At 40.4% G+C, this 22,254-nt stretch overlaps 2 protein-coding genes across 2 annotated transcripts; one reads left to right on the top strand and one right to left on the bottom strand.

Moving 5' to 3' along the window:
* The first annotated feature begins 223 nt into the window (after positions 1–223).
* gipc2 (GIPC PDZ domain containing family, member 2) lies at positions 224–17,040 on the top strand. Its single transcript, XM_051397511.1, has 6 exons — positions 224–911; positions 11,911–12,096; positions 13,838–14,018; positions 14,462–14,574; positions 14,724–14,805; positions 15,563–17,040. Exons 1-6 carry the CDS (start codon positions 636–638, stop codon positions 15,712–15,714), a joined length of 990 nt encoding a protein of 329 aa, XP_051253471.1. The 5' UTR covers positions 224–635; the 3' UTR covers positions 15,715–17,040.
* A 38-nt stretch (positions 17,041–17,078) lies between these two features.
* On the bottom strand, positions 17,079–22,102 carry txndc12 (thioredoxin domain containing 12 (endoplasmic reticulum)). Its single transcript, XM_051397522.1, has 7 exons — positions 21,915–22,102; positions 20,388–20,448; positions 20,158–20,210; positions 19,318–19,391; positions 19,053–19,122; positions 18,179–18,262; positions 17,079–17,931 (listed from the first exon to the last, which is right to left on the bottom strand). Exons 1-7 carry the CDS (start codon positions 22,012–22,014, stop codon positions 17,852–17,854), a joined length of 522 nt encoding a protein of 173 aa, XP_051253482.1. The 5' UTR covers positions 22,015–22,102; the 3' UTR covers positions 17,079–17,851.
* Positions 22,103–22,254: the final 152 nt, after the last annotated feature.

Raw genomic sequence — 22,254 nt, 5'->3', positions numbered from 1 at the left:
GTGTTGATATAACTTCAGATCACTTTAACTTACACTAACTTTCAGCAACTGTTATTAAAAAAAAAAAAAAAGCACAAATAAAACGCAGAACAATTGTTTTTAAAGCGATGCTGCGCAGTGTGAGGCTGCACAGGTGCACTGGGGGGCCCGCTCCTCCTGTCCCTGTCCCTGTCCGGGCTCCTCCCCACTGCGCCTGCGTCCCACCTCGCTACGACAGAACAGAGTAGCTATTGTTAGCCGAGGCACCGGCAGCTTATCGCGCGCTCACTCCACCACCTACCTGTTGAATATTCACGTCATCTGTTTCACGAGCGAGTGGAGGGGAGTGTGTGTGTGTGTGTGTGTGTGTGTGTGTGTGTGTGGGGGGAGGGGGGTTCTTTAACGAGGGACTGTCGAAGAACAAGAAAGTCAAATCTGAGAGCTGTGGGCAGGTGAGGAAGGAAAGGAAGGAAGGAAGGAAGGAAGGAAGGAAAGGAAGGAAGGAAGGAAGGAAGGACGTAAATAAAAGGACGCAGCGACCGTTGGTGCTTGGAACGCAACAGGTTAGCTACTTCAATGTTATAGCAACGGGCTCGGACTTTTTAGTTTCCACGTCGAAAAAAAACTTTAAAAAGCAACAATAACAACACAGAAAAATGCCGCTGGGACCGTGGAGGAAGAAAAACAAATCGACGAAGGAGCATTTGGTGGACAACGAGGAGGTCAGCGGCGGACACGCAGGTGCCGGGAGCTTGAGTAAATCCGCCGTGAACGGAGCGGGGCTCCCGCCTCCTCCTGCCGACCTGCGGCCCAAGCTGGTCTTCCACACGCAGCTCGCCCACGGAAGCCCCACCGGCAGGATCGAGGGATTTAGTAACGTGAAGGAGTTGTACGCGAAAATAGCGGAGGCGTTTAATATAAGCCCACCTGAGGTAAGAGCTCACCTGTAAAGGAGAGAGAGAGAGAGAGAGAGAGAGAGAGAGAGAGAGAGAGAGGGGGTAAAAAAATAAGTCATGTTAAGTGATTTAGTGTTGCGTTCAAGTGTTTTAAAAAGCTGTACTGTTGTTGTTAGACTTTTATAAAAGTGGAAAAGCAATGGTGGAAAGTATTTAAGTACATAATACTCAAGTACTGTACTTATGTAACGTGAGTATTTCCATTTCATTCAGCTTTATAACTGACTTCATATCACAGGAAAAAGCACTTTTTACCCCTCTACATTTATTTGACACCTGCTCCAGAGAATGTATTTTTTTAGATTCAGATGATGATATTATTATAAACCTATCAAATACTATCTCACAACCTTATTGGCTTGTTTCCTCTTTCGGCAGTGTCTAGTTGGAGCCCCTTTCTTATTTCCCACCCTATTAATCACATCACAACCCCTCACATTTATCTGGTGACCCTTACAGAGGGGACCTGACCTAAATTGGAAACCACTGCTCCAAAGTAGTCCAAACTAGCTCCACCTCAACCAGCTATATTAAAATCCTACTTACTCATTGGTTGAAATCCTATTTAGTCTGCGTGGCTGCAAATCAACAATCTTATTATGTAATATTTAATAATATATCAGTTATAGGGGCCATTTTTCTTCAAAATAAGTGCTTTCACTTTTAAAACTTTAGGACATTTTGCTGAAAATACTACATTTAGTAGCATTTATTGGCAGAAATGGAATATAATATTCATAGGTATGTTCTTATTAGTGTATAATCACCTGAATATAGGAGTACGTGTGTTTTTGTTACCTCATAATAAGCCGTTTTTATTCACACTGGTCCTTATGAAGTACATAAATACTTGTATTTCTGAGTATTTCTACACTGTGGTAAAACTATTTTTACTTAAGTAAAGAATCTTTTAACACTTCCTCCACTACTGCAAGTTGAATATTTGCAGTAAAGGTTTGGGTAAACAGTTTTATAAGTGGTTTTTCCTAAGAGATTAGCCCTGTTATGGCTATTGAAAGTCGACTTTGATTGTCTCGTGTCAAAGCTGTTTGGTGTTTGTCAAGGCACGCCCTGCCAGCTATCTTTACAAGTCTGCACACCTTCAACCCTGGGAGACAGAGAGAGTGAGAGAGAGAGAGAGAGAGAGAGAGAGAGAGAGAGAGAGAGAGAGATCGGTGTCTTATCTTCATAATGCAATGTGTCACTGGATACCTGAGAAATTAATGTTGCCTCTATTTTTAGATAAAGAGATTTTTTCAGCATCAAATTCCTCCGGAGTGAAGTCTAAGAGGAGGTCCTGTAAACAAAAAGCAGGTTCTGTGACCTCCTCAAACCCCAGACTGCTTAAGCTCCTCTTTTCAAAGGAAAGTGTGAGTGGCATGTTTGGCTTTTGTCAGCCACGAATGCGACTAGATAGGCCGGCGGGGCGGCGTGTTATCAGCCCCGGTGTGCTGTTAACAGAGCTGGAGAGGTGAACTTCCGAACCCCTCTTGAAGCTCGGAGATACAGTCGCCTCATTCAACAAGAGCAATCATTGGAAAAAAGGAATTTGTCTCGGTGGCGGCGGTACACAATACGGGACTTATTTAGATGTACGAGTGGAAAGTGCAGGGCTGATTTTGATGGTAGAAAATATCTGTAATGAGGCTGAAACTCTGCAGTGTTTTCTCTGACTGGGACAGCAGCCAGTTTTCTTTGGGTAATTGTTCCATCACGCCTATCAATAACATCCATTAGGACTGTTCAGTCTCTGTCTAGACTTGTTTTAGTACAGAAACTGCCTCACAGCGTGTTCTTTTCCCAACGACAGCCACAGTGCTACAGACGAGATAAAGAAGATTTGGGGATTTTTTTGGCTGGGTTTTCAGCAGCGTGCGTTGGTCGATCGGATTTAAAAAGCTACCCCCGCTCAAAGCGTCTTTAAGGAAGATATTGATCTTGTACCAGCTTCAGCATTGCTGTTCTGTAGCTGACCTCTGACTCCTCTGTGAAGAACGGGGGGGCGGGGAGGGAGAGAGAGAGAGATGATCAGCACTACAGGGATCAGGAAAGAATCACATTGGTGTTTATTTTTGTAGTTGGAGAGAAAGAAAACAAAGTTCCCCTGTTGAAATAATGCCAAGCAAGGTAGCAAAAGAAAAGTAAAAACCTAAAATGTCAACATATCAGTCAGTGCCGTTAAGCAGTTATGTCACATTGGCATGCTTTGATATAGAGTTTGTACCACAGGAAGTCCCTCGCGTCCGGCTCAGTGGGCACGGCCTCAAATCTAACCAGTTAACTCGTCCGAGCCACAGCCAGCGGCGTCCCAGGAGGACCCGTGGGAGCAGCTCTTGCCCAGGACCTCCTCCCTCCATATAAACACCACCAAACCTCGCTCCGCTGCCCACAGGACCGCCGGTGCCCGTGTTGTCTGGACGTGACCTGTCCCACGAAGGACAAAAGATATCAGCCCTGCCAGATGAAAGCGTTACTTCCTAACAAAACACAGCGTTTTAGGGATAAAGTGAAAGTCTGGCCTGGGTACAGAGGCTGATATGATACTTAAGTTTCACTACAGATACACACATTATACTTCCTTCCTGATGAACTTATATTGTGTCCAACCAATTAATATCAGTGAGGGGGGATTAAATGTTAGGAACACCTCTTTAAATGTAAAGTGATACAGTTTGAACAAAAACTGAACATTATAAAGGTCATAAAGGCTTTTGTATTAGACTGCAGTAGTCCCTAATAAACTAGATTTTTTCCAACAAAACACATCACAAACACAAACACAAGTCAGAAGTTTAATTCCTTATCAATACTATACAATACTTGCTGGAACAATTAGTTGATTAATCTTAAACAGCCTCTTATACTCAGGTTTCAGCTTTTAAAGTTGGAGGATTTGCTTCTTTTTTCTATGTTTGGGGCATTTTTTATGGCATTATGGACATTTTATAAACAATTAACAATTAAACAATAAACAATTAACTGATAATGAAAATAAGTTAGTTGCTGTTGGTGTTTTCCATACCAGTGCCAGTATGATGCCCAAGTTTCTGAACCTATACCAGAACAATAACGTGTTCATTGTTACTTATAAACATATTATTCTGCTAATCCTTTTTTAATGTAACAAGAAAAAGTTTTAATCCATCAGACCTTTCCCAATATAAAAGGTATTTCAGGTATTTTATAATATAATAATGACGAAGCATTTGATGCCGACTTTCGTTACTTGATAGTTTTTCATGCTCAGTGCTGTGGACACGTTATGGTCAGTATTGAGGGTCAGTACTCGGCCCTACCTGTGAGTAAAGAGCAAGATGAGGGTCCAGTGCTCAACATTTTATTCATTATTAAACTGTCAAATGCAGTCTGCTCTCTAAATGTGCTGAAAAGAAAAGTTTCCCACTGAGTATCGGACATAATATGAATATGCCATCTGCTTTTAGCTCCTGTAAAGACTAGAATCTTTATGGTGAAGTGCTGTAAGTAACAAAGCTGTAAGTACATATTTCCATATAAAAATAAAACATCTCACAAACAGCTGTAAAGTAAAATTAATAAATGAATATGAACCAGAGCTTTTTAATTTTGGCACATCCCAGAGAGGTTATAGTGTAAGATTGCTTTAAACTAAACTCTCACTTTATACCCTATGTGATCTCATTTTAAATGTTAAGTCAGTCACTGTTTAGATGTTTTTTTAAACAGTAATTGTTGTAAAATTACTGATTCAGTTCAGATATATGTTGTGGTTTATTCTAGCATCATTGTGGGTTTAAATCAATTGTGTTAATTTATTTTTGTCTCCCTTATTTCTGCTTTAATTTCCTTTGAAACACCAAAATAAGGGTGAAGAGTTTTTCATTTTCTGTTGCCTTAATGATGGACGCAGCTGAGCAAACATCGTCTCTTAAGACTCAAAGACGTCTGCTGTGGAAACACTAATCATTAACACCTATTGAGTTACTGCTCTTGTCATGCTGAACGTAACACTGTAAATTGGAGGATAAAATATTCTAACATGGATCCAGCCGGACACCATAGCTGTGGTTGTTTGTAAACCAGTGGCTCCGTGACGCCGAGGTTACATGAGCGCTTGGCTGAGCCTGATATGAATTATGTAATCAACAATGGCAGTGTCTTCCTCATACTAATTTCCCCTCTTAATAGGGTTGCACATTTCTTTCCAAAACAGACATCACATTGCATTAAAGCGTGTTTTGATGAACCGTGAGCTTCTATTGTGCCTTAATGTGACCTTAAAGTTGCACTAAAAGTTCAGTCAGTCACTTTATTGAGGGCTCAGTCTCTGTGTTATCTCAACCAGCAGGAAACAAATGTAATGAAGCAGTCTTTAGACGAAGAATGGGATCTTTCTATGTGCTCATTCTGCTCGGGTCAAAGTCTACGTATTGGCCCCGTGGCTATAGAGTTTGAGGTGTGGCTCTGCGACTACCTGTTGCAGTGAGCGTGCTGCCTGCTCACCAGAAACTCAGTCATTTGCCTACAAGTTTGACTATCTGTGGCTGCGGTTGTGTGAAAAAAAAAAACACATCTTGTTTTTGTTTTGCAGCTAGTTGTACTTCAGTGTTTTTGCAGCCAGACATTTCTTAATCGGGGTGGGGAGCTCGGGGGGGATTAGGTGAAGCAATCTCATTTGATGGAGCTTGAGTCTGCTGTTTGTATTAGCCGGATGTATCGCAGTTGACACATACTTTGGTTTGGTGTTTTTGTCTGTTTGTTTTTTTCAGGATGCAGTGAATGTTAATTCACCTATCGTGATAAGAGCGCTCAAGGCTGCTTATGAGAGCCATAAATCTATTTTGTACTCACGTCTGAAACAGCACTCAGTTCCGTGTTGCAAACACTTCAGGATATGTGATTTCTAGGGTGGAGAGTGCGAGTAACATCACAATATTCAAAGTGTTTTACCTGGCCGTTACAACCTAATGGTATCCAGAACAACACCTGTTCTACCTGTACGAATCTGTTCCCCTCAGACGTATTTCTAGTTGTCTCTTTTGTCTAAAACTGTGTTGTTTAAGAGTGAGAGATCTCTTTCCTTTTGAAGATCTTTGTGTATATTGACAGGTGTTGGCTCCAGCGTGGATTGGCTGACGTCCAGTGATATTGAGCTTCAGGTGATTATCTTTGCACGAAGCTCTCCGTCATTCCTCTGTACACCTTTTGTAAAAAATAGTCTCTTAAAGGAAGACAACATGTTTCTTACCAGGAATTATTCACTGGGAATCATCTAAGTTAATATAGTGATGGCCTCCATTTTGCCACCTTATGAAATCTTCAAAGTCTTTACTACAAATATTAAATGAGTCTGGATATAAATTGTAAATTGACAGGTTGGCGGAGGCGTACAACCACAAGGTGGTAATTCTAGTTTTTTTCACTTGTAATGATATAACAGAAAAAACAGGAAAGAAAACAACAACTCAGTCTGATAATTGATTTTGCTTTACTTAACAAATAGCTTAAAAAAAAACATGTTAAAATATAAAACCCATTGTTTCCAGAAAGGCTAATCTGTGTTAAAATGTATGTGATGAGCTGAACACATGCAAACAAATCATTAATTGGATTATTATTTTGTTATTAGAAAGGAAAGCTAATGTTTCCTCCTAAGTTTATTCTTTTATATTAAAAAATAAACAACTTTAATTGTTCACTTTTTACACTATAATCTTAAATGTCTTTCTGACCAGTTTAAAACCGCCATTATTTCCTTGCATAGTAAATAGGCCCAGTTGTATAAGTGCCTAATAACAGGTTTCTGAAATTATCCTACAACATGATTCCAGTGAACATGTGGTTACTGGTAATTGTGCTTCATTACACATGTGACAAAGCAAATGAGCTTGAGCTCTCCCTGTGTGACTTATCTGCACATTACATGCTCGCGAGAAGCAAACGTGGCGCTAACGAGGAGTGTGTGAAGCTCCAGAAACAGACCCCAGGTGTGTGTGTGTGTGTGTGCGTGCTCACCACTGACTGGACTGGGTCTGGTTTTATGGGGATATAAGTGGTTGTTTACCAGCAGGGGAAAGTGTTGTCAGGGCACCACAGCCCGCAGCAGGTTTTCAGAGGTGAGTTCAGGTTTCCATCGGTGTCTCTCTGAGGATCCGTGTGACGACGGAGAGACAAAACAACCACGGATGAAAAGAGAAAACTAATATTTGTTGTCATCAGCCTGGGATGCTGGCTGTGGTGATGTGAGGAGAGGAGAGGAGGGGAGGGGAGGGGAGGCCCGCTCCATCCCTTAATAGTAGTAAATATACTTTCAGGGGCTGCAGTAACATAAGCATTAATGAAGTTACAGTGTATTTCAGAAAGCAAGATTACCTGGTTAAACTCAGGCTTATTTTATTCCATACATTTCTGTTTCATAAATGAGGGCTTGAATAAGTCTGACCTTAGTTAGTTTCCAAGGAAACGTATCCCGTCAGACCAGCCTGGTTCTGGTCAGGTTAGTTTTCAGGTTTTAGCTTCGCCTCGGGCTGAACCAGTGTTACGATCCATCTCAGTAAAATGTGACAGTTTTCTCCCAAGTTTCTCTTCACTGCTGCTTTGTGCTCGTGAGTCAATTTCCAGTACATACATCTCATTTTGACACAAGCTGCACTTCTTACATACTTAAAAGGTCCAGTGTGTAACATTTATGAGGATCTATCAGCAGAAATCGAATATAATATTCATAGGTATGTGTCCATTAGTGTATAATCCCTTAATAATAAGAATTGTTGAACTGCCATGTTTCTACAGTATCCCAGAACAGACAAACTAAACACTGGTTCTAGATATGGTCACCGTAGTTTCTCCTACACGCTTTGAAGGCTGAGCTGTATTCATTTGGTTGTAATCTGCAACTTCACCCAGCTAGATAGAAGTCCTACACACTGGTCCTTTACACTACACTTAATATAAAGTTAATAAACTTCTTAGATCCCTGACTATCGTCGCATAGTTAGGAGCATTTTCCCAATTTGTAATTGAATTTAAATTTCACTAAATTTCAGTAAAATAAAATAAAACTGTTTATTAAAAACACAAAAGCATAGACGGCCACTCTGAGGGTAATTAAATACTATTTTCACCATATGGAGGCTGTTATGTCACATGTACGAATCACAATAGAGAACTTTAGTTTCTAGAAAATATAATAATTGTCTCATTGTTCTGCTATAAAATATATCACCTGGCTCCAGTTGCATCTTTCATATCTTACACTTAAAACTTATTTTCAACAAATATCATACAAAGAATCAAAGAGTTTTCTTTTGCTTTGTTTGTTTCACTGTAATATTTTACTCTTCATATTATATATTTAGTTAGTACAACTCTGTGGCTGTGAACCTTCTTTGTTTTATCTTTACACATCCATTTTATTCCCTGTGAATCAATGTGATCAGTGCTCGATGTCTCGATGTCACGGATAAAACACGGGATCACATTAGCTCCGAGTCGGCTTTATGAAACACATTAATCTCGGTTGAGTTTGTCAGGTTCATTCAAGACCGACTTTTCATGATAAGCTCTCCTTTTCTGAGCCACCATTATCATAAAACGCCCACAGTTGTCTCTGCGATGAATCTCACATCCGCAGGTTACTGTAGGTAAATGATTACACCGGCTTAAATGCTGATGAATGTGATATCCTGTCGAGAACGGAGCCACACCACAATTCACACAGCTTACATCAGCGTTCCCTGTTAACTACTAAAAAACACCTGACACAAGAATAACAGTCGACAGGAAACGAGAGAAACATTATTCCCCTTCTGTTACACATGACTTAATTCCCCACTGAAAGCACGAGATTCTCTGTTAAATCCCTTTTAACCCTCTTCTCTGCCATTAAAAGATCTGCTGAAGAGGCTGTAAGTGGACAACAGTTCAGTTGCCAAAGAAACAGATTTCACCGGCTTTTAGTGGACACTGTTTTAACGCAGGGGACAATTCTGGGTCAGATCCAATTATAGGAAATTAAAGTAATTGTCTCGCCTTTTACTCTCCTCACACACAGGTAGGAGACGTGAACTCCGCACAGAAAGCATGTAGGCAGAGATTTTAAAGATTCAGTTTGTGCGTTGTTATAATCTTTAACACGTTGTTCTCATTTTGTTGAATGGCGGTATATTTTTAGAGCCGGGGGAACTGTTAGCAGGTACAGTACAGGAAGAGAACAAACCTGCAATAAAAAGGTTTTAGTTTCTTCTCATTTGTTCTGGTACAGGCGAAATGAATTAACTTAATATAATACACAGCTTCTGCTTTGGGTGGTGAGAAGGGCTGCAACCAACAAGGATTGCAATCAATCAATCAATTAATTTACCCAATTTTCCTTCGGGGATTAATAAAGTCTATCTATCTATCTATCTATCTATCTATCTATCTATCTATCTATCTATCTATCTATCTATCTATCTATCTATCTATCTATCTATCTATCTATCTATCTATCTATCTTTTTTTTTTTTTTTTTTTTTTTTTCCCCCCCCCCCCCCCCCCCGGGGATCAATAAATTCTTATTTCTGAAGTCCTATAAAATGGACATAAAGTATAAATATATAAATATAAATACCTCCAGAGTTGTACTGTAGCAGATTTCCTCCACTGTGCTTTGATGACTTACTGTGAACGTATGATGTGATTAATCACACAGATCCTGACTCATCTTATCTGATTATCAACGTAGTTACTAGATGACTGAAACTGTCGCCTCATATATTAAATATTTGGCTCTCACTGTGTGATGTAACGCCATCACCCCCCCCCCACAGAGAGTTTACAGTAAAGCAGCGGGATGTCTTGTGAACATTTTGAAATAGAAATATTTGTGAGAAAATGAGAGGGCTGGAGGTGCTGATAACTGCAAGATGAACACGTAATCAGAAAAAAACCCAAACCACGAGTGTTTGTGGTGGAGACTGCACTCTCAACCAATATATAATATCATCAGTGGATCAAGGGTTTTTTATTAACACGGATTAGAACAATGTTCTCCCTCGAGCCCGAGCTCATGAGAAAAGATCTGTGATTGTATTGAACCACAAATATTGATGATAACCTTTTGTGGAAAAATCATATCAGACAAACTATTGCTGCAAAAAGAGTATTTTTATGTGTCCTAAAACATGTCTTCCTATTATAATGTCGTGAAAAATGTTATAATTTCTTCTTGCATTAATGGCTGCGCAAATTAGTACATGGACATTGGCTCCGAACTCAGATTTTCTCCTCTCTTGTGTGTTTTATTCCTCTTCTGAAAGCACTGACACATATCTAGGTCTGTCCTGGGTGATGCTGAACAGATTGCAGGGCTTCTCCTTCCACTTGCCCTTTTCCATGTGGTTATCAAGGTTCTGGTCAGTGTGGCGCAGGCAGTGGGAGGTGTAGTATCTGTTGTTATTGTTGAGTCAGGTTGTGAGAACAGAGGCAGTCACTTCACTGCAGTGTGTATCTGTGTGTGTGTGTGTGTGTCTGTGTGTGTGTGTGTGTGTGTGATGCTCGCTGCACCCTAGCTACACTCGGCGGTGTGAACACGCTGCGGCTGTCAGCCCAGCAGGAGGAGAGGAGTGCTGAGTGCTGCGTCGTAAGAGAAGCAGCTTAATGTAGTCGGCAGCCTTGGTAACCGGGTGTAGGCGTCCGCTGCTGTTCCTCCCACTCGCTCTTGGGTAATGCCCTGGCTTGGAGGGGGGGAGGCAAGAGGAGTGGGGGAGTCTGTTATGGAAAGAATTGAAGAGAGCCATCAATTCAGCTACAGTACACCCCCCTTCCCTTGCCTCAGACATTTGCCACCTCTTCTCCTCTCTTTGGCCTCCTCCTCTTAGCGGCCTCCCTCCATTATAACCCCATTCTTTTATAGTCTGGTAACCCAAGGCAACGCATGAGGCCATGTCTGCTCGTTGTGTGTGTGTGTGTGTGTGTGTGAGAGAGAGAGCAGCGCCTGTTGGTACACAGAAAAAAAACAAAGGGCCAAAAACAAGGCATGTCTCGCTGCCAGAGCCTGATTGGTGCACAAAGGTCACCCCCACCCCCCCAATGAACCAGCACGAATCAATCCCTCTCTGCCACCCGGAAGTCAGCCACTAAATCCTGCCCCGGTATTTCTTAAAGCCCCCGCTAGTGAAGCTGATCCCACAGGAGAAGTCGGGTGCAGAACTTGCATACTGGCATAACTGAGTAAGTTATTCCGAGTAAATAGAAAATTAAAGAAGAACTTGCGGGTATATTAATAGGTTTTCTGTCGGGCCTAGGTGAGTTAGGGTGGACTAAATGATTCACATCCTCCAAGTCTCCTGCTGGGTTTCAATGTCCAGTCTCTGTTTTTAAAGTGCTGGTAAATCAGGCGACTTGTGTATCGTGTTCCTGATGATCACATTTCCCTTCTCTCGGTCCTGCCAAGACATTGCAGCCACAAGGTGTAAAGCCAGATTTTTTAACATTTCTGGCACAGGGGGAGAGAAAAAGGTCATTTTTACCCCCGTTTTCTTCATCACTGGCCGGTCGGGGCCTCGCAGCTCCTGCTAGCTCCACTGACACACAGACACACACACACACACACTGATGGAAACCACGGGGTTGGAAGAGGGCATAACTGCATAACTTGGCTGCTACAATAAAGACGGAGCTCCCTGATGATTCCTGTATTTAGCGTAGTGAGGCAGCGCTCTGTCATCTACACTCAATGTATTTTTGAATCTGGCTCAGTTTCCAGGCCGTGACTAAAAACAGGGAGTGTTTCTATGATTGTGTATAAAAGATGCAGACGTTTCTGGGGGGGGGGTTCCTTCACAGTAGGGCCTCTTTTTATTTTGGATTAATGGTATATCTGTGGCTGTTTGAAAGCTTTTATATTGTCCAAGTAATTTCCTCTAGCTCAAGTCTTATCAAATATGTGTATATATCTTTTTTGGCAGTTTCAATGCATTATATCTGTCTTCCCCCTGTGTCTGTGTGTGTACAGATCCTGTTCTGCACCCTCAACACCCATAAGATCGACATGGACAAGCTGTTGGGGGGTCAGATCGGCTTGGAGGATTTTATCTTCGCTCACATTAAAGGGCTCAAGAAGGAGGTGGAGGTTTATAAATCTGAAGATGCTCTGGGCCTCACCATCACCGACAACGGAGCAGGATACGCTTTCATAAAGGTAAAAAGAAACGGAACTTCTCACCCTGAACACACCAGAATTAACCTTTATTTCACCTCTTAATTCACAGTGGTGTCGAGTTATGTAACATACTAGGTAGACATAAAATGAGAATTAATTGGAACTAACTGAATTGGAAGAAAAGCAACTTTTGTTGAGTTTTTATTGTATTTCTGCTTATTTGGTAAACTTATTGTAATGTAATGTGTACCAGTGGTTAGGGGCTGTCTTAACTTTTATCTTGCTTATTGCAATATGAAATTAAGTCGTATTAAGGGAATTAATATAAGCAGTAAGCTGCGTTTATATCCCCAAAGTAATTTCAACAATGGTGTACTTTTGTTTTCCAAAGTTGTGCAGAAAACAAATCAGGTCAAGACATCTAGTCTGTCTGCCAACAACAATTTTCATTATGAAGCTTTTGATTATTTTTTCAGTTAATTAAATAATAATGAAGGTTACCAGGGCCTGAAGGTAAAGTCTTAAGTTTGCTGATTATGTCTGACCAACGCTTAAAAACACAACCCCATAGGCAGATAATTTACAAGGATATGAGCCACAGGAACACAAAAAAACAACACTAATAAGAAGAAAAGTAATAAAAAAGTAATAAATGTTTGATGTTTTTACACGGCCGTTAATCTAAGAGATGAACTTAGGATCTAACTTGTCATAATCAATCTTCTGTTGTAACTAATCAAATGAAAATAATATTAAAATTTAATAAATTCAAGTTTAATAAGTGAAATATTAAAATGAATCAGCTTCAGAGGATGCTCTTAATAACCTTATTAAAACATCAGTTGGTGAACAGACGTTTTGCACTTTGTTTTCATCCTGTAAAAATAATTCATCTCGGTATGTTGCCTCTGTTGCTGTCGACAGTCTAATGAGCTTATTTGGTCTCAGTCATCTTTTTCTCCACCATAACAAAGTGCTCACATGTGCCATCATGTGATTCCGCAGCAGCACTGCATCCAGTTTACCACACAGTGTTTATTAGAAAGCCTCGGGGTCACTGATGCTGCCGTTGTAGTCTGTGAACTGTTGAAGTTAGTTAGTTGGCCAAGGTTTACTTATTCATTCAAATGTAACCTTTTTGATGCAGAAGAATTAAACTGATTGAACTATTTGCACATCTTAATCTGAATGTATTAAACAACTCGTAGAGTCTCAAGAACATGGATAGTCCAGTCTAATGCAGCTTCTCTGTCACATCTGTTCTGTTTTACACCTTCTCGTGCAGCAAAATAAAGGTCAGGAAGCTTTCACCAGGTCTGTTTGTAGCTCAAGGCTAAAAAAAAACAACCCTGAAATGAATTTAAATGAAAAGGTTTCCTGTTCCTGTGGAGAAAAATGCCCAGGTATTATTCATAATCAAAACCTCTCCAACCCGTACAGTGCAGACTCTCAGCGGTTACATCTGCATCACAAATGTTTTGCTTTTTTTAAAGCTTTTGAAGTCTCGAACAGAAACAAACAGTATTATTTAACTCTCCATGGAAGCAATTTTAATAACTATTTTTGTATTTTTCCAAGTGCAGTGGTAAAACATGATGAAAGAGCAACTCAGTAGACTCAACCTCACTTGTTTGCTCTCTTTTTTGATCCGCATTTGTTTCTTGGACAAACCTTCAAACAAACCCGTGTGGCCACTTCATAAATGTATAATATAACTGTTTTAATTATATTTGTCTAATCTATATTCTCCGGACTCCCCTCCTCTGTCTCTCTCTGGCAGCGTATCAAAGAGGGCAGCGTTGTGGACGGGGTGAAGGTGATCTGCGTGGGCGACCACGTGGAGTGCATTAACGGACGTAACATCGTCGGGACACGGCATTACGAGGTCGCCCGCATGCTTAAAGAGCTGCCCAAAGAAAAGTCCTTCACCCTCAAGCTGGTCGAGCCGATGAAAGCCTTCGGTGAGTGAGACAGGTGCATCCACACATTTTACATAACCTGGCCCAGGTGGTAGACGGACAACAGACTCACCTTCAGGATTCAGTCAGTGGACACATCCAGGCAGAATCTGGTGCTGCAGTGTTTCTCAGCATGGTGGCCAGGACCAAAGGGCACATGAAAAACATTGAAATATGCTTTGAAAAGGTTAAATTATACAGTACCTTGGTTGAACATTGTGGCACTGATTTTACTTCAAGGCTACTAATAGTTTATACAAAGCATAGCTGGTCATTTTTATAATGTTCACTGGTGTTATACGTAGCTTACAAACGTCAGTGTATCGTTGTTTCTTTGAACGCTACACAATAAAGAGCTGGAGCGAGCTATCTACCAGGAATGAAAGTGATGTCTGGTTTGCGATAAACTTGACTTTCTGTAATATTGTTTCTCCTCTGATTGACAGAAATGCTCGAGCCCAGATCAAAGGGTGCCAAACCTGCCAGTGACAACAAGATCGGCACAGGGAGGGGGACTCTGAGACTTCGCGCCAAGGGCCCGGCTACTGTAGAGGAAGAGGTGAGTTTAGATACAGACAGAGGAAGGCACATACTCATCCCTACATTCTCATTCATACATTCACATGTACTGTCAGGGAAGTCTGGAATAATAAATCGCCAGCAGACTCCTCACTGAATCATAAACTCAAAGTTGTTTGTCTTTTATAGCCAACAGAATTTGAGGAGAAGGCCGTAAAGAAAGTGGACGACCTCCTGGAGAGCTACATGGGCATCAGAGACACTGAACTTGGTGAGTATGAATACATATCAACCCGGGAATCAATGCTGGTGTACGTTATTCGCTCGTACTGTGAAAGTGTTGACAGTGAACCAGCAGTGAGAGATCATATTTAAAGTATCATAATAACATTATTATAGTAGTCTTTCTAGAATACATGTATGTAAAGTGATATGAATGTCAGAGGTCTTAAAGAAAGGAGCTGAAATCTTGCATAGTGGTTAGTTTTGACTTGCCACAGTTGATCCTATCTGTGACCTCAGTCTGTATGTTACTGCATGATTAAGTCACATTGCGTTCCCTAAAACAAAACAGTATTTTATCATGCCACTCCGCTCTACTCTGCTGGCCGGAAATATTGGATTTAAACGTTTGTTTTCAAACATTTTGTTGTACAGGGCAGACAGTTGGACACCTGTGAGATCATGAATATGCCACTGAAGATGGATAACAGATAGAGAATAACAGTGTTGTATAGGTTACACTGTGTGCACTGATGTGGCTCAGTATAAGTTTAATTAAGAGATTGGAATTGGCGGGTTCATTGGTTTTATTTGTTTTCTCGCTCCCAGCTCTCTCTCCCTTTCTCATTCATTGTCTATGTACCTTGACCAAACAAACAAAACACAAACCAAAGGAAGCTTCTTGGTATCGCTATTGTGCAGCATTGACTGTAAGCCTAAAGGCCCTACCCCCCTATTCAGTGCCTGATTTTGGCTCTTCAGCCCTTCAGTTATTCAGTAAAGTGTTCCTGCTCTTCTCCCTCCAGCTGCCACGATGGTCGAGGTCGGACGCGACAAGAAGAACCCGGATGAATTCGCCATGGCGTTGGACGAGACCCTCGGAGACTTCGCCTTTCCCGACGAGTTTGTCTTTGACGTCTGGGGGGCCATCGGAGACGCCAAGCAGGGAAGATTTTGAGTTTGCTACTGCCTCACCCAAACACACACACACACACACACACACACACACACACCTCTTTAATATCCTCAGAAGCAAACTGGACAAACTTCCAACCAGCACAAACAGGGGGGGCGGATGAAGTGTTCTTTAGGTGTAGCTTTGACTGTCTTAAAGCGCCGTCTTCAAGTCAAGTGGGTTTACAGAAGGAATTTAAACATGTCAGCGTTTCAGTGTCATCTTGTAAAGATATCTATGAAATGTGGAATGCAGTTTTCAACGCTGGACCTGCCAAGCGAGCGCCGGAGAGCTGGTGAATAATTCCAGATGTTATAATAGTAAAAAATCTATTGCACAGCCTCTGCAGAGACGCGATCGCAAACGATGTAGCCGCACGACGCCGTTTCTTCTGCGAGAACAGCAAACGTAGTAGACAGTGGTCTTATTACACTGGTTATGAAATGTGCACAACTTTTAAATTAAAAAAAAAAAAACAATCACTCAGTTTTAATCACAATTTATAGCTGTGTCGTTTTATTTTGAATATACAGATTTATCACACAGCTTTTTATAGGCTTTTTTTTTATATGTGAAAAAGCGTTGCTGATTTTACAGCGGCAGCATTGTGTAATTAGTGTTATTATAGTGATCGTAGCAATATTTCTCTGTCAGGCAACCTTTATTTCCCCTTCCCGTCTTTTAAAATCCTTTAAAATGACCTCACGGTGGAAAGACGGTGGAGCTTTTGGCCATGTTCACATCGCTAATGTTCGTTTACTTTGTGATTTTGTTTTTATGTTTTCTTTAAAACTCTTCTGTGTCCTTCCACATGTCAGCTTGAGCCTTTCGTACTTCTGGCAGAGACTGAGCAATACAGAGGGGTTTTTTTAATCTTTAAATGCCTTTAGCAAAGTTTGACACACATTCCACCAACATTCCTTATGTTTTATCATGTCGTTATAGTCCGTTAGCACTGGTTACACGTCATGAAATCAGGCTTATTTAGAAAAGCACGCTTGTTTTTTTTCCCTGTAATTTATTTTATCATGAAAATCATATGCTGTACGACCTTTTTCACGCTGAGACGTGGCTCAGTATGAAAGAAATAAGCCATTATTTGAAGGCTGCGTCTGGAATGGGATCAATTGCAATCCAATGTCTTAAATAAATGCACTCGCATTAATGCTAACTGCACTATTTAAAATCACTGTCAAACTGAATTTAAATAGCGACTTGATTTGTGTCATCTACTGATGTTTAACTGTCTGCAGCAGTTGCATATTGTTTGACAAACCATAAGGGATCACTATTGTTGGATAGACAATAAAATTTGATATACTGTTATTACAGCTGTGTCCTGAATGCATCTGATTAACACAAATGACTCAGTACAACAAACTTTATTTGCACACTTGGCTGTGTACATGTATAAAATACATCAAGACACTGAACCAATGTTTTCATCCCCTCATTCACAGAGTTTAACAAGTAAGAAAGAAAGAGAGAGAGAAAGAAAGAACCGAGTAGTGTCACTTCACAAGCAGCAAAACAAACTCCGTACAGGAAAAAAGAACATTATGTAGATATAGCTATTACCATTAGGTACACATAATTTGGCAGGATTAAATGAACATTATTTTAAAGACTGTGGATAAGAGAAATCAGAAGTACAGAGCCCATGTTGTAGTTCATGGTAAATATCGTCACAGGTATAATTAACATACTGTAGAGGATTTTTGGAAGCACGTCGCTGAAGGTGTTAAAATATTTATCTTGACTAATATGAAGTACTCTATCATTGCTGTTAGAGAGGGTGGGGTGGGGGGGGATGGACATAACTATTGGTTAAAATGAATAACAGTTAAACTTGGCTAGATTGAGTTAGTTATATCCTCTACAGACAGTAAGTACAGTACATGGCGTTTAATTAACAGTAGATTACAAAATACAGGTGTAATAAAACGAAGACAATGACAGGACAAAAAGCACAGACACCTTTTGAGTGGTTGTTTTTGTACAATGAGACGGACCCGACTGTCTAAAGTGTGAGTATAAATAGTGAAAAGGGTTGTTTGGGGATGTCACTGGGTGCTCTGAAGCTCAGGCTCAGGTAGAGGAAGTGTGTAGCCCTTACAGCCTGATGCCCGTTTCTGCCTCCTCACAGCTCGTCTCCGGTGTGACCCTGCTTGAAGGCGTCGCCCGTCAGCTTCTCCTGCGCCTCCTTCATACCGGACACAACTGAGCAGGAGTACACAAAGTACACACCATGTTTATCCGTTTTAAAAAGATATAATATGTAACATTTCCTGCATCAAATTGCCTATAAACACGACACCTTTGTGATATATTTTGTCGAGTTGTGTCCTAAAATGATCCCAAGTGTTTCCAACAATGTTCAAACCCAGAGACTTTAAGAGCCAGCAGTTAAAATCACTTTGTAACACGATATTTTCCACACCTAAACGATGACAATCTGGACTGTTACCTTGTTCCGCGCTGCTGTAGAAGTACTTGTAGTTTGGATTTCCGTTCCTGTTGGTGATTTCAGGATGGACTTTGCCGCTGGGATCTGGGGGGTGGGTGGGTTAAGAAGGGTCAGATAACAAAGGTTTGGTCAGTGCAAATAAAAGTTAAAATACAAACAATATAAAGGCTGCAACAAGCAGCAACAATTATTCTCTCAATTGATTATTTAGTCAATAAATGAATGTCTGAAAACTGTGAAAAATGCTCCCAAAGCCCAGTTTTAAATCATCAAATTGCTTGTTTTTAACCAAAAGTCCAAAATGTAATTAATTGATTATTATAGAAGACTAAGAAAGGCTGCAAATATTATCATTATTATTATTAAATATTAGCATTTGAACATTGGGAACAAGGCACTTTTGCTCTTCTGCTAACTAACAGATGAATTAACTCAAGCAATCGTTTCAGCTTTAAAACTACATTCGTTATACTTCAGTTGTAACATGGAACTATTAAAAATGTATTAAAGCACTTTTAACATTAATATTTTACACGGAGGAATAATGTTCCTGTGATTTGTTCCTTTAATCTTTCCTGCTCCCATGTTTTATTCAACGTAAAGGTGATATTTAACATCCATTAATCTGAGGTTGACTGTTTCTACCTGCTGTTTATTCTTCTGTCAAACACCTGTAAACATCTGGGTTGTGTCTGTTTTATGAGGATTTTTAAGTTTATTTACGATTCATGAAATTAAAAATGCTACGTTTTTGTCCGTTTTCACTGAACTGCCACTGAAACTTTATCAGGCGCTGCATGTTATTCAAGAGTCACTGTGCTATCAGTGATCCCACAAAGTGTTTACACGAGGGAGGACTCAACCCCCTTCGTACCAAGGAAAAGAATCCGAGGAATGTAGCCGCCATCGGGGCTGAAGGCTTCATCCTTTGGCTCCTCTTCATCCTGTTCAAATAAAGAGATAACGTATCATTTACAAGCCTCCCTTCACTAAATCTCACCCACCTCATATATGTGTTTATATGTTAGAGTAGAGCTACTGTAAAACACACAATGAGTGTATGAGAAAGTAATCTCATCTCTACAATTACACATTTAATTTAAAAATGAACCCTGATAGATTAATTGAATCTTTCTCACCTCCAGGTTGATCATAACGAAGTTGTGTGCGAGTTCAGAGATGTCCTTTGACTCGGCGAATTTGGGCTTCAGTGCTGATGTAAAATACAGTGGAAACATTAGCTCGTGCATCAAAACCAGGACAAACATACATATTGATTATTATCACAATACAGTGCTGCAGTCACAGAGTCAGACCCAACCTATTACAACAACAACCAGCTTTAATAATAATATAATGGAGCATGTAGGACAGATCTACTAATGTTTACTCATCTGCATATGATATTGTTTCTGTCTAATTAGAAGGGATGTCTCACTTTTAAAAGTGGATGTAATTGTAGAAGCCTGTAGATCTGTTTTATCATTAAAGTTACTGTCCAGTTGCTTTAAGTCGGACGTAAATCACCCCGGTGTCAGCTCACTAATCTACAGAATACTTTTATCAAGCTAAAACATTACAAGACTGTTGGCTATCTTGTCCCCGAGTGTTTGCACAGTCCAGACGACTCATTTACCTTCTTTCAAGGTCAATTAAAGACACTCTGACATGTCAGTTGTTAATGTTATTAGTAAAATGTCTGCTGTGTTTGAAGGTGTAACTAACTGTAGGTTTAAAGCGTAAATTACTTCTCTCGGGAAATGTTTTCGACTTTATTGACTCTGAATATGAGAATGATTTGGTTGACTGAAGCTACTGAATCACCAAGTTGAACCCAGGCGAGCCTCTTTTTCCAGACAGGGAATACGTAACATAACAGGCTGAATGCATTTGTTAATGTCTTCTTATCAATGTATTCAAAAATGACAGCAGAGTTCCTGACCTTAAGTCTTTAAAGTGAAAAGGGGACATTGTTTTACCTTTGCAGGCTCCACACCAGCTCTTATGGATGATGAGCATGATTGGCAGTCCGCTGTCAGTGCAAACAAATGGAAAAATTAGAGTTTGTATGTATTTAATGTTTGAAAAACACATTTAGTAAAAGCTACGTGTCCGTCTGCTCCGGTCATTAGTGGACACGTGGACGTAGAGGAATTCCTTAATAGCGGGTTTTAGGTTGTACAAAAGGTTACAGGAAGTGTGAACTCACCTTGCCTCTGCTTCCTTTTTGCCATCATCCAGCGTCCTCCAGTGGATGTTATCACCAAACCCTGTGTGTGTGTGTGTGTGTGTGTGTGTGTGAGAGAGAGGGGGGGGGGAGAAACATTAATGAGCACACCAGCATTGTGTAACCGGTATTATATTCCTACAACAGGGTGGGTCTGCCCTAAATACACTTTCAATACAAAAGAACTGTGAGGAAACTCTCCGAACACGAATGAATGGTGGTAATTTAATATCAGGCTGCAGGGAAATATCGACTGTAACTACTTATAGGAACTAATATGTAGGTTTATATGGTGGCGGGGGGGGGGGACAAGTAATCAATACAGTATATTGTGATGTGTCCTCTCGTCATACTGAGGCTGCTTTCTATCAGTTTGTTGTCTTTCTGTATGTGGCTTTTTTATTTTTTTTTTGGGTAACATTTCCCGCTGTACACTTTATATTATGTGAAATCTATTTCTGTATAAAAAATAAACATAAATTCAACAGAAGCTTGTGTAGAAGATTTAAATAATGACCTTCATAGTTCCAGCTTTAATACACTATATGAGTAAAGGGTGGAAACGTGTGTTGTTGTCCAGGGTACGGACATATTTAGGTGTCAATAAAGCACATTGACATTGTCAGTATGTGTGTCTGACTTAAAGTTAATCTCAAAAGCTGTTAAACTGTAAAGAAGTTCATAATTTAGCCGATTTCCCTCTTTTAATTAAACACATCACGTTGTATCGCTGATCATCTTGTACTTAACTGTGTATTATCTCTCATGATCCCTGTGTTATTAACACATACTGACTAAGGTGTTATGAATTACTGTATGATTTCTATTTCTACTTCACAACAGTTTAAATATAGTGCAGTAAAAACAACATGTACACCCCTTGAGGTCAGTGTGAGACCTAATTAATGTAAAATATATACATTTTTCCATCTTTTGTTCATTGGGGCTTGGTGGGAAATATTTTATCTGCTTTCCATATGATCACAGCTGTGGGTACAAAATGTACCAACCACAGCAATGTGCCAACATAAAGCTGCTTAAACATCTCTTCATTTTTTATCATATTTCCTCTTTACAGTGTGATTAAAACAGTTTATACTAATTGTTTCCCAACATATTTCCATCAATGCTTCAATGGTTGTAATTTGAAATGAGTTGTAAATGAGTTGTGACCTGCAGCCTTAATTCTTGCATGCATATTTAAATATTTATATACAAAATGTACATTTCTGATTCATTATGAATATTAAAAATCATACAAATTAAACATTAAACTCGTATAAAACTGTGTGTGTGTGTGTGTACAGTGGTGTTGGAAGGAAGTGGGTCAACCAGAATAAACTAAGTTCAGACTCACTATGACAATATGAACACCTGGGTCGTCCTCATTAAACTAGTCCAGGACCCGGACTCTGTGATCCGGGCTGCTCTGCACACAATCAATGACCGAGCTCACACCAGCGCTCCTTGCTCTGCTTTGTTTATTATCCACCCGAAATATGAACTCACCCTTCCCGCTGGCGGCCTCGACAACCTCCCGAAAACACGTCAACGAGAATAAAACTTGGACAGTAGAAAATAAAGCGATATTAACGAGAGACTTTTGCATTTTGACTTCTTGCTCCACAGCTAACAGGCTAACAGGCTAATGGCAGTGACTTGTTCGTGAGCCAGGGACCCCGGAAGCTCAACCGTTACATTTCACAATAAAAGCACGCCGAATGTAAAAAAAAAAAAAAAAAAAAGTCGTGAGTTGTGTGCGGGCGTGCGCGCGCATCGTCGCCTCCGCCCTCTTCCTCCCATTGGTCGGCGGTGAGTCATTTTCGTGACGTCACATCCACACAACCGC

The sequence above is a fragment of the Dicentrarchus labrax genome, unplaced genomic scaffold, assembly GCF_905237075.1.
Source record: "Dicentrarchus labrax unplaced genomic scaffold, dlabrax2021, whole genome shotgun sequence".
NCBI lineage: Eukaryota > Metazoa > Chordata > Actinopteri > Moronidae > Dicentrarchus > Dicentrarchus labrax.
Note: the sequence above shows the minus strand (reverse complement) of the source record. Positions and strands in the feature narration are given on the sequence as shown.